Source organism: Heterodontus francisci, chromosome 40 (assembly GCF_036365525.1).
Source record: "Heterodontus francisci isolate sHetFra1 chromosome 40, sHetFra1.hap1, whole genome shotgun sequence".
Taxonomy (NCBI): Eukaryota; Metazoa; Chordata; class Chondrichthyes; order Heterodontiformes; family Heterodontidae; genus Heterodontus; species Heterodontus francisci.
Genome location: NC_090410.1, coordinates 16662533 through 16675132, shown reverse-complemented (window position 1 = coordinate 16675132; position 12600 = coordinate 16662533). Strand labels below are relative to the sequence as shown.

Sequence of the window (12600 nt, the reverse complement as noted above, 5' to 3'; positions counted from 1 at the left end):
CAAATTTCACAAAAAGATATTTAGAATGATAAAGATAAATATAAAATCATTCAAACAGGGAAAATCCAATCAAAGCACAGATATATGCCAGAGAAAGGTTGAAAACACTACTACATAGAAATTGCATAACAGAGTTAAGCTGTTCAATCCAACAAGTCCGTGTTTGTATTTATCCTCGACATGAGCAGTAGTCCTAATTTTCCCTGTTCCTGCCATTTTCCATATCTCTTTATCCCCTTTCTTTCAACCATCTAACCTATTCTTAATGTTGGCATGATCTCTGCATCAATGACCAACTACAATAGTATGTTTCACTGCCTCACAACTTTCCGTGTAAAAGGTCTATGCCCACCGCCTATCCCAAACCTATTGCATTTAATCTCATCAATGTCCATTCATTCTCGATCTCTCAATTTGTGGAAAAAGTCTGTTTCTATTTACTTCATCGTATCCCTTCATGACTTTAAATACCTCTGCCAAATCACCCTCTGTTTTCATGAAAACAGCTCCAGTTTTTCAAATCTTTCCTCATACCAAGCAGCAGTGTAGAAAAATGAAAATAGAAAATGCTGGAAACACTCATGCAGCATTTGTGGGGACAGATACAGAATTAAAACAGGGGCAATTTGCCTGGTGGAAACTAACATTATTGAGTGGAATGCTGGATTTACACCTGCCCAATATTATCCCCATTGACTTCAATGGAGAGTAAAATAGCAGGGTGTAAAATCAGCATTGCACCTGATCCCATCAGTTTCCCAACTGGCACGTTAGGTTAAAATAGCCCTCAAAGTTTCACATCAGTTCTGATTGAAAGTCAACTTGAAATGCTAGCCTGGATATTTTCTGTTGCAGGTTACATAGGCAGAAGAGTGGTATGGGGTGGGGAAGATGGATTTTCAAACGGGAAACACAGAAGTCTGGATTTCCCCTCAACTCCACAGCATACGTCTTTTGACCCTGACAGCTACCCGTCCAGAAGTCAGCCCGAATGACAGGCCTGGCTTCCAGTCAGGTGGGGAGTACTTCGGAACAGGCCTCAGGACCAGGTAGGTTCAATTCCTGAGCCAGGGTTGGTGGAGGGTGGTGGTGGAATGGTGACCAGTTCTCGACTCTGGGTGCGGTGTAATTTCTGACCCCCAGGGCCTTCATATCTGGGTGGGGGGGGGGGGGGGGGGAGGACTCCTGCTCCTCCTAGCCTACAAGCAGTGCTGTAAAAGTACTTATCTTCTCTCCAAAGTTTTCCTTGCTTTGCTTCAGCTGCTGGGTTTCCTGAGGTTTGGGAGACCCAGTTACCCACTGTGGGTGCACCTATCAAAACTGGCAAAGTAGAATAAATCAGAGCTGCCAGCCTCACTGATGTATTTAAAGTGTCAACCCATTCCTTGTCCCGCTTTCGTGAAATCCAGAAGTCGACAGGTTGGAGCCAGTTTCTGGACACGTTTGAAATTTTTCCCAATTTAACCCTCACGCAACACGCATTAAAATTACTCTCGTTGACTCGTTTCCTCTCTCCACAGATCCTACCCAACTTGCTGAGTGTTTCCAGCATCTTTTATTTTATTCCAGATTACTCAACATCCTTCCAAATGTGTGAAGCAAAAAACTGCATTCGGTACTCCAATTGCAGTCAGTCAAATTTTGATTACTGTATATAGTTGAATCACTAGTAAACTACATTACGTGAATTTTTTTTTTTACTCCAAATCTTACCTCAACGTGACTGTGGTCTGTGGGAACAGGAACAAACTGAGGCAAACTTTTGCTGAACCACATTGTGATGGCTCGTTTCATATTTACAGCAAAGGGTTCAAAGCCTTCCTGCAAACCACAGATGGTGAAATATCTCAGGCTGCTGACATCTTGGCCCAGGTTAATGCGTCCGACCTGAGAAAGGCCCAGGCTGCATACAGGAACAAACCCTGAAAAGGGACATCATGTCAAATACAACTGGGAAATGAAATGGGAGCAAATTAACCAGGGACTTTGACACATCCTTAACAGGCAGCAACAGGTTTCTTCCCCAGATGTTTTTTTAATACCCATCTAATATAATTTTTATCTGGACATGACAGGAGGTAGACAGAAAAGGATTCAATATGTACAGATTGCCCTTTCTGACAGAAAGAACGCTACTAAATATTTCCTCATCTATTTGCATCCCAATTTTCTCCTGGTTTTGAACAGAAATCAATCATTGCAAGTCTAACTTCTCTAGTGTGTTTGACCTTACTATAGATGAAATTTAGAAACATCAAATTTTTAGACTGGAAGAAATAGTGTGTCCTGAATTAAATGCAGCTCAATAATTCGGGTTTATGATGCACGTTATCAACAGAAAATTATCAAATATTTGTAGGTGCCATTATGACATGAAACTATCTAAGCTATTCATCACCTCTAGAGTAAATCTTTCTCTGCATCTTCCCAAATCCCAGCAAGAACTCACCATCACCTATTTCGATGTCTTTGAAAGCCAACTCAGAGCCAGAGTCTCTGATAAGCATCTCTCCATTGAGCGTGAACATGATGTTCATTTCATGTAAGTCAATCATGCAACCAACCACATCACCTGACTGCCAGGTACGGCCGAATGGTTCACTCCCTATGTGCCAGCGCTGACCCTGCAGTACAAAGGAGAATAGTTTACAACAAACAGCGATTTGCTGAATGTTATTCCATCAGAATGCCGTCCTCAAGAGTATTTGAAGATATTTATAGTCTGGTAAAGCAACAGGTGACCAGTGATAATCCAGCTATACAGAAGAAATTATAAACTCAATCTTTAGAACGACTAATATTTTTTAGACTGTTATATTTCTTTAAAAATATTTATAACCATCAGTAGTGAGCTCTGCCAATCTAGTTTACATAAGTTTGTCACGGTTTTGTAAATTACTAATTAAAATAAAAAGTTTAGTTCAAGGTCAGGTTGGTTGGGTTAGTGGGGGAGGAAATCAACCAATGTTTGCACTTGATTACTGTCCAGTGATCCTTGCTGGACAAAGTGTATCTATGAATTCCAGTCACCAGGCTTGGCTGTAAAGCATCCACATCCTAAAACTTTATCATTCGATTTCTATAATCTCACAAGAAGATTAGAGAGGCTTTCGCCATCTTGGAACCATACCATAATGTGAGTAACTCATTTCAAGAAAGATAGATAGAAAATTGGAAAATGACAACAAACCTTGAATCCATTAAACACAAAGGCGAGATCATCAGCACCCAATGGTAGATCAGGCCTGCACTCAGGTCGTGCCCATCCGACCCTCATTTCTCCTACAGTCACAGCTTCAAACTCAAAGTACCACTTCCCACTCTTCACTGCATATGATTTCTCAGCTCGGAACAGCCGTACCTTCTCACTGCGACCTTTACCTGTGGTATGGGCAGCTAAAACACAAAAATCAATGATTAAAGGTAGAATTATAAGTACCTTAACACTTTAACAGGACATAAAAATGGTAACAAGACATTAATTATTTAATACTCTATGATGTGCACAATCTTAAAGTATTTACAAAGCTCCTATGATTAGTTCAATTTTCTGAGAATTTGCTATGTAACCAAACATCTCAATTTCCAATGGATGGGAGGGAAGGTGAAGGAGGGTTACAGAAACTCACGTCTTTTATTATTTTCAAATGTCTTTTGCCAAGTTTGAAACTTCTGTATCTTGGCAGAAGCATTAACATATTGTCCACATGTGGGTTAGGCTAGAATCCCAGCTATAATATTTGGAGAAATTGACTTAACGTGTTCATTATACAAGTGTAATAGATACAAAACTGGCCACTGCACAAATTTAAAAAGCAAATAACTATCAAGGCTGCTGATCTACAGCTCAAAGAGACTGAGAGAATTGTGGAGTGCGATCTCAAGACATCAACAAAAATCTGATAACGATGCAATAAAAACATACTCTGATGGTCAGTAACTGTAAAACAGAAGCCCTGGTAATCACATATCTGGTTGGCATCCTTCCATCAATGAAAGATGATGGACACCCACCAAACAATCCATTTTGGTGGGGCCTTCTCTTGGTGCACCTTTGTTGATGGCTGTGAAGGCCAATCCTTGAGAGGCAGGTTCCGCCACAAGTGCTGCATGTGAAGCTGCGAGTTGTTGTTTTTGACATTGGCACCTGTTGCCAAGCTGCTGTAGCAACAGTGGTAGTGCAGACCAGTCCGCACGATGTGTCGCCATTTCCCTCTTTTGCCAGCTAGTGACTCCCAGGTGCAATAGTTGATATTTAAGACCTTCATTTAACACTTGCAAGCATCCTTGAAGTGGAGCTTTGTGCACCCTACTGGTCATCTGGCCCTGGCTACCTCACCATACAGAAGGTCCTTCAGTATGCGACGTTCCTCCATCCTGCGGACGCGTCCGATCCACCAAAGCCGACACTGTTTGATTAGTGCCAACACATTTGGGAGCTCTGTCTTTATCACAGAGACATTTACGACAATCTATCCCTTGATGCAGAACTTGATGCAGAGCTGCATAGGGAAAGCTGCTTCCAACTTTGGCTGACTTGCAAAATTCGCATGGGATAACATCAAGCTGACCCTTAGGACCAAGCTGATTATTTACAAGGCCTCTGGCTCTGAGCACCTTGCTGTATGGCTGAGAAACATGGGAGAGGACATTCGACCCATTGAGTCCATGCCAGCATTGTCTAAAATTAACCTTAATGTCACCATTTTTCAAGACAGGGTAAAAAGAGGTCTGCTGCATTTGTGATTTTGTCCTGCCAGGATATACTTATAATGCACTGCAGACAGCAAAGATAGAAATTATTGAGCTTCTTTTCCTGGTAGCTGTAAGTCGCCTCTGTTTCACAGCCATACAGCAAGGTGCTGAGAACACAGGCCTTGTAAATGATCAGCTTGGTCCTAAGGGTCAGCTTGACGTTATCCCATGTGAACTTTGCAAGTCAACCAAAGATGGTAGCTGCTTTCCCTATGCAGCTCTGCATCGAGTTCTGCATCAAGGGATAGACTGTCACTGTGGACCCAAGGTAACAGAATTTGCTAACCACTTCCAGTGGGGCGTTATTTAGTGCGATTATGGTATGGTCCTATGACCACAGTTTTCTTGACACTTATAGTCAAGGAGAACCAGTAACAGGCATGGGAAAGACAGTCCATGAATCTTTGTAGCCAAGTTTTCGTGTGAGGGAATAGCGCAGCATCATGAGTGGAGGAGTTCTCCGATCAGGATATGATGTGCTTTCAGCCTTGATAGATTGTAGAGCTTGCCATCTGACCTAGTGTGCAAATAGACCCCTTCCATATCTGCAGGGAAGGCAAAGGTCAGGCTACATATCTAGTGTACATTTAATTCAGCAGGGATAGTTTTGGGCCATAAGTGGAAGTTACTTTGAGTCTGCCAGTGTGAGCAGAATTAATAAAAGGGATTCAACCCCATTTATCATTTCTCCCTAATTTCACCACTGAAAGCTTTTTAACTATTTTACATTTGTCTTTCCTTCTTATAACTAATTGACAGTTTTGGCTCCAAGTAGTGAACTTAATTTTTGTATTAACCCCCTGCGACTTTGTGTTAACTTGTCCTTTAACAAGTATTTTTAAGGGTTTTCTAGCATGGGAGCAAGACTGATAAAAAAGGAAGAAAACTTTGTTACTGATTTCTAGAGTTGGTTCTACATTTTCACTAAAATAATTTAAAGGAGTAAAGTACATCCCTCAATGAGTACAAATAGTGTATAACAAACACAAATTGGACGATCATTCAAGTACTACTAATTTATTTTTGGATAATGTATTACAGTATTTCCCTAATCAAGCCATTACCAATCCATTATTCATGCTAAATGATTATCGAACTGAGTGATTATTTCAAGTTGTAAAGTTACATACTGGCTTCTTGATCTGGTGGCTCAATGTTGTAGCCATAACCAATCAGGGTGCGGACAGCCTCACACAGACTGTCTCTGTTTGTTTTCTTAGTGCGTTCATCCAGGAGATTGTATGGTACAAGGCGGGGATTTCTCTTGTTACTAATATCCTGTAAGCACAAAAGGAGCAGAAACATATCTCTGAAAATGGGAAGTTTATTATATCTGAATTACATTTTGATTTTTCAATTGGATAGCAGTGGAGTTGCTGAATACTACAGCACTTTCATGTCCTAACTCTGAATTAGAAACCAGAAAAAAAAATCTCTATTATTTTCCCAGCAATTAAGTCTGTTGGGTAAAATAACATCTGTCTGTCATATTCCAGTTATCACCGAAGTGCCTTTATGCAAGTGTAAGTTGTTCAGATGCCACTAGCTTTCTGATTTCTCAGAAAATACTGACTGGTCTAGAATTTGCTGCGAAACTATCTGCCATCAATAGTCTATAAATAATCCAGAAATTTGTGTTGAGGAAGATAGCCCGTGATTTGCATATAGACATAAATTGCTGGCCGATTTGTACCACTCCGTCATTAGCCTCACCAAATTGCAGCTTGCAGTCAACCTCACTGTGAATTTCAACAAATTGCTGCATTTACGTTAAAGTTGATTAAATTCACTGCCGAAAGTTAGTGCTGGTACTTAATGATGTAAGGATCCTTTTAACGACAAGATTTATGACCCTGCAGTGCCACTCAACCTGGAAGCCCAGAAAGGCAACAACTGAAAGTGTGGAGTCTCCTTCCTGCAAGTAGTAAATTGCTGATAAAGGTTTATAAAATTTAAAAAGATAGACTGATGTTCCAGTCATTGATCAAGGCCCCAGTTGTCTTGTTGAATCATTATCAGCTTGCAGCGGCACAAATGTTTCCAAGCTGAAGGGTGAGAAAATAAATCTGACTAATAATAGGGCATGTTGTGATCTGCCTTGCTTCAGCAAACTCGAGCCCAAACAACGAGGGATGGTAGGTGGTGAGACACTGATGGTCATCAAAATTGAGCCTAATCATTTCCTTAACTGATTGACTCACATATAGGTGCCCATATTTACTGTGGTGGGGAGTTATGGTCAGGAAAGTTTCCCCAAAAACCATGAAGCATCAACTCTAGGGCATGAGAGATTTTTCTTCCCCAGATTCTCCAGCCAAACGCCAGCGTGGCTGGCAAGTTTATCTGCCTGTACAACGGGGAAATCTGCATCACAAGGATGCAGGTTGTGCAACCTGCAAGAATGTAGGTTTAGTGGTATGGTGGCGGGGGGAAAAAAGATTGCTGAGGTTGTTAGGGGGAAGGGGGGGGGGGAGAAGCGGACAGATTGCTGGGGAGAAAATGAGGAAGGCAGGCTGAGGTCGAGTGGGTGTCAGTGCAACATCATGAAGGTTGGGGGTGGTGGGAGGGGGGTGGAATTACAGCTTTTTCTTATTGTGCCTGAAGGAAACACTCCTTAGCTTATGGTCAAGCCCTTTTCACTTACTTTTACCTGCTAGACTTCCCTGAGAACCCAGGTCCACAGTAGTTAAAATAGAAACCTTGTTAAAATTGAGGCATGAAGTTTCTTTAAAAAGGACTTGCCTCCTGAGAGTGGATTGGTCCCTCATCCCACACCTGATAAAACCAGAAGTAAAATGGGATAGAGGCAGGTCAGGGTTGTGTTTAAAATTTGTAACATTTTACTTCCCACCTGGCCCGAAGCTATCCGTTTTTACGGACTGAAACTCCCCCCACAATAAGCACAGGACAATAATCAGGATTAAGAAAGCTGATGATCATTCTCCCTATCTAAGGACATTTGAACATTTTAATTGATTTAGGTTAGAAATTACTTATTACTATTTAATATTGCTGCATAACATAAAAAGCTTGCATATTTAGCTTAAAATTGCATAGCAAAGTTTAATCAGTCTTTGTGTTCTCAATGATCTCTTCTATTGATAATGTCAGAAGCCAACTCTTGGGCATTTTTCTTGAATACCTGTTCAATACAGGACATTGTCAAGTGGACCAATACATAGAAAAAGAAACAAATTTTGTGATAATATTCATATGTTGTATAGATTCACGATTCAGAATTTTTGGCAGTATTTCTATGTTGGATTCCTCCCAGTAATTCTTCAACCAATTCGGTATTTAGCCCCAATCTGATAAAATAAAATTAGTAAAATGATATAGAACACCTTTGAGGTTCCAAGAAATGGGATGTGAGAATATATCTGAAGTATTCTGAAGTGTAATCAACCATATTTGATTATCCATGCACTCTTAAAATATCAAGTGAATTTCTAGACCCCTTTGCAGCCTGTTACCTGTAAAATACTGTATGTCCATCCTTGACGGATGCGGTCCCTTGCCCAGACATTGTGACCGTTTTCAGCCAGTTTGTCTACCAGAGTATTCTGGGCTGGAGTCAGTTTGACATGGGAAAGGTCAAGTGGATTAGGTTTGTATCCATTTGACATCTGGTACCTATATCAGAAGTGGAAGAGTTAGCAATAAAGATATGAACTGAGGCAAAAGGAATACAATCTGTAAGATTTATGTACTGACATTTAGACCACTTGGTATTACAATTCCTGTGTGTGCTTTTTTAAAAAAATAGATATTAACCTTGGTATTTTAAATAGCACTAAAATGAACAAGTGCAAGTGTGTTGAGTGGTTATGTGTGAATTTTGTTGAATGACAGTTCAACCCATCAAATCCACCCTCTTAGCTGGAGTCACTTGCACAGATTCATCTATACATGGGAAGTGAGTATTGTGTATAATTCTTTCCTGACAGTATTTTGATGATCTACATGAAGGATGCTGGAACTGAAGTATGTCATTTTATATCACAGTCTACACGCTGACATAATCAAAGAGCTTTATAGTCAAAAACTTACCATAGCGACGGGTTTATCATTAGTATAGCAACCAAGTTAGTATAGTTTTGCAAAAACAACGTAAGTAATAATGATTTTTACTTTGCCAATCAAAAACAAAAAGCATGGTACAAAACAGCACACATCAGTACATGCCAACTGTAAACATAAAAAGTTAACACTCAACTTTAAAGCACGTGTTAGTGTCAGCATTTCAGATGGAACATCGATTTTATTCCCCCACAGAGATTAGAAGCTCTTAGTATGAACCAGTCAGATCAGTTGGAGGACAGGGCAAAAAGCTGTTAGAACCCATCAATTAGTTACTTTCCACAACTGTTGGTTGCACCATATAAGGAAGGAAGGTTTTAAGAGAAGCTGATGGTTTTTAAGAGTCACACCGTTGAATTCAGAAGAACCCCATTACTATTTTTGGGCTCTGATTCTCAGCCACAGCCTGCCAGATAGAGAGTCTGGTTGGCTGTCAGATGGTTAGGTCTTCGGCAACAGGCCACATCCAAGGAGCAGAGAGGAGAGAGGGTTGTCCAGAGAGATTGGGGAGATAGGGGTTGCAGAGATTGAGGGGTGGGGGTGGGAGAAGATGACAAGGTCGTGGAAGGAGCCAGAGAGATTGGAGAAGGATGGAGAAGATCGTGGGAGGACATGGCTGAGTTGTGAGTAGATTATGTACTATGGAGGACATTGGGAGATCATTGGATTGCCAGGTTGGTGGGGGGAGGCAACAGCTGGGGAGGTTTGCTTGGAGCTCGAGAGGAAGCATTCCTACTCCCCCAGTCCATAAGCAGTGCTGGAAAAGCAGTCCTCAACTTCCTTTAACTGCTCAGTTTCCAAAATCCCTGGAAATCTTGCCAGCTAATAGCTTAGCTAGATCAGAGAAACAAATCTGAGGCATGTAGCCTCGTTAAAATACTTAAATGAGCAACCTGCCTCTGGGGAGTAGGTTGCTCATTTGCCCCCATTCTGCCTTTATTAAAACTGGAAGTGGGTGGGTTCTAGGCAGGTTTGAGATTATTTAAATTTTTCTTCCCATCTGACCCAAACGCACCCTTTCTTTGAGAATTAAAATTTCCTGTACTAACTCCATCCTTATTTTGAGTATTTATTCTACTATATCTGAATCTTTCAATCAAAAAAGCATATAGGCAACAAGAGTATCACAACTACCAAGGTACTTTCAAACTGTCAGAAAGTGTGTACAAATATTCCATAATGCTCTGTGGGCCAATTCTCCAGCTCTTCTGGATAACCTAGCATCTACTTAGCTTTTCCTGCTGAGGTAAAGAATTCACATTTTAAACAACCGTGGACACATCATGCCACTCCATGGCTCACCATCTTTCATTCAACACATTTAAATCTAATTTATAATTATTTAAATGATCTATAAAATAAACAAAAAACTTACGATTTGGCCAGTTTTATTTTCTTCAGATTTTCTTCTGCCTTTTCATCAGCCATTCCAACATGACAACCCAATGCCAACAGAGTTCTGTGGCGAGATGTTTAAAGAAGAAAGTTTTTAAACATATTTATTAAGCTGAATTAAGATCATATGCAGTAATCAGAATTGCGTGGTACTTACTTTAGAGTTTCACCAGACATTTGTAAGTTGTAGTTTCTCTCAGGTTCAGGCAGTCTATTAAACTCCACAAGACATGGATGCAGCTTCTTGTTGTCATCTCGAATCTACAGGAAAAAAAGCAATGATGTGATAATTTTTGGAATATTTCCCATTCTTATTTCACATGTGAGAATATTAAAAATCTGTTGTAACAATGGTATAAAAAACACCCTAATGTATTCCCAACCTTAACAAGTGCAAAGCAATTAAATGCTTCCTAGTTGTACCATAATGGATTCCTCTACTCTCAGAAAAAATAGCCCCTGCTTCACATTGAGTATTGTACAATAATTACATAACATTATTTTAAAAATTGTGTATGGAATTCTATCTTTTTTTTTCTTTGGCCTCCTTATCTCGAGAGACAATGGGTAAGCGCCTGGAGGTAGTCAGTGGTGTGTGCAGCAGCGCCTGGAGTGGCTATAAAGGCCAATTCTAGAGTGACAGGCTCTTCCACAGGTGCTGCAGAAACATTTGTTTGTCGGGGCTGTTACACAGTTGGCTCTCTCCTTGCGCTTCTGTCTTTTTTCCTGCCAACTGCTAAGTCTCTTCGACTCGCCACACTTTAGCCCCGCCTTTATGGCTGCCCGCCAGCTCTGGCAACTGACTCCCACGACTTGTGATCAATGTCACAGGACTTCATGTCGTGTTTGCAGACGTCGTTAAAGCGGAGACATGGATGGCCAATGGGTCTGATACCAGTGGTGAGCTCGCTGTACAATTTGACACTAAGATTGGTGGAGTAGCAGATAGTGAAGGGGACGGTCAGAGAATACAGCAGAATATAGATAGACTGGAGGGTTGGGTAGAGAAATGGCAGATGGAGTTCAATCAGGGCAAATGCGAGGTGATGCATTTTGGAAGATCCAATTCAAGAGTGAACTATACAGTAAATGGAAAAGTCCTGGGGAAAATTGATGTACAGAGAGATTTGGGTGTTCAGGTCCATTGTTCCCTGAAGGTGGCAACGCAGGTAAATAGAGTGGTCAAGAAGGCATACGGCATGCTTTCCTTCATCGACGGGGTATTGAGTACAAGAGTTGGCAGGTCATGTTACAGTTGTATAAGACTTTGGTTCGGCCACACTTGGAATACTGCGTGCAGTTCTGGTCGCCACATTACCAAAAGGATGTGGATGCTTTGGAGAGGGTGCAGAGGAGGTTCACAAGGATGTTGCCTGGTATGGAGGGCGCTAGCTATGAAGAGAGGTTGAGTAGATTAGGATTATTTTCATTAGAATGACGGAGGTTGAGGGGGGACCTGATTGAGGTGCACAAAATCATGAGAGGTATAGACAGGGTGGATAGCAAGAAGCTTTTTCCCCAGAGTGGGGGATTCAATTACAAGGGGACACGAGTTCAAAGTGAAAGGGGAAAAGTTTAGGGGGGATATGCGTGGAAAGTTCTTTACGCAGAGGGTGGTGGGTGCATGGAGCGCATTGCCAGCGGAGGTGGTAGACGCGGGCACGATAGCGTCTTTTAAGATGTATCTAGACAGATACATGAATGGGCAGGAAGTAAAGAGATACAGACCCTTAGAAAATAGGCAACAGGTTTAGATAGAGGATTTGGATCGGCGTAGGCTTGGAGGGCCGAAGGGCCTGTTCCTGTGCTGTAATTTTCTTTGTTCTTTGTGTCTTTGGGGATCCTGCCATCTTCCATGCGGCTCACATGGCCAAGCCATCTCAAGCGCCGCTGACTCAGTAGTGTGTATAAGCTGGGGATGTTGGCCGCCTCCAGGACTTCTGTGTTGGAGATACGGTCCTGCCACCTGATGCCAAGTATTCTCCGGAGGCAGCGAAGATGGAATGAATTGAGACGTCGCTCTTGGCTGACATACATTGTCCAGGCCTCGCTGCCATAGAGCAAGGTACTGAGGACACAGGCTTGATACACTCTGACTTTTGTGTTCCGTGTCAGTGCGCCATTTTCCCACACTCTCTTGGCCAGTCTGGACATAGCAGTGGAAGCCTTTCCCATGCGCTTGTTGATTCCTGCATCTAGAGACAGGTTACTGGTGATAGTTGAGCCTAGGTAGGTGAACGCTTGAACCACTTCCAGAGCGTGGTCGCCAATATTGATGGATGGAGCATTTCTGATGTCCTGTCCCATGATGTTTGTTTTCTTGAGGCTGATGGTTAGGTCAAATTCGTTGCAGGCAGCTGCAAACCTGTC

The 12600-nt window shown here is 41.6% G+C and overlaps 1 protein-coding gene across 1 annotated transcript in view; it reads right to left on the bottom strand.

Moving 5' to 3' along the window:
* The window catches only part of LOC137353168 (ryanodine receptor 1-like), a 535610-nt gene that overhangs the window by 358591 nt on the left and 164419 nt on the right, over positions 1 to 12600 (bottom strand). The window contains exons 23-29 of the mRNA XM_068019216.1: positions 10388 to 10491; positions 10211 to 10294; positions 8229 to 8388; positions 5886 to 6033; positions 3191 to 3396; positions 2450 to 2624; positions 1714 to 1922 (exon numbers count right to left, since the gene is read on the bottom strand). Coding sequence (XP_067875317.1) covers positions 1714 to 1922; positions 2450 to 2624; positions 3191 to 3396; positions 5886 to 6033; positions 8229 to 8388; positions 10211 to 10294; positions 10388 to 10491 — 1086 coding nt within the window. The remainder of the gene's footprint in view (positions 1 to 1713; positions 1923 to 2449; positions 2625 to 3190; positions 3397 to 5885; positions 6034 to 8228; positions 8389 to 10210; positions 10295 to 10387; positions 10492 to 12600) is intronic.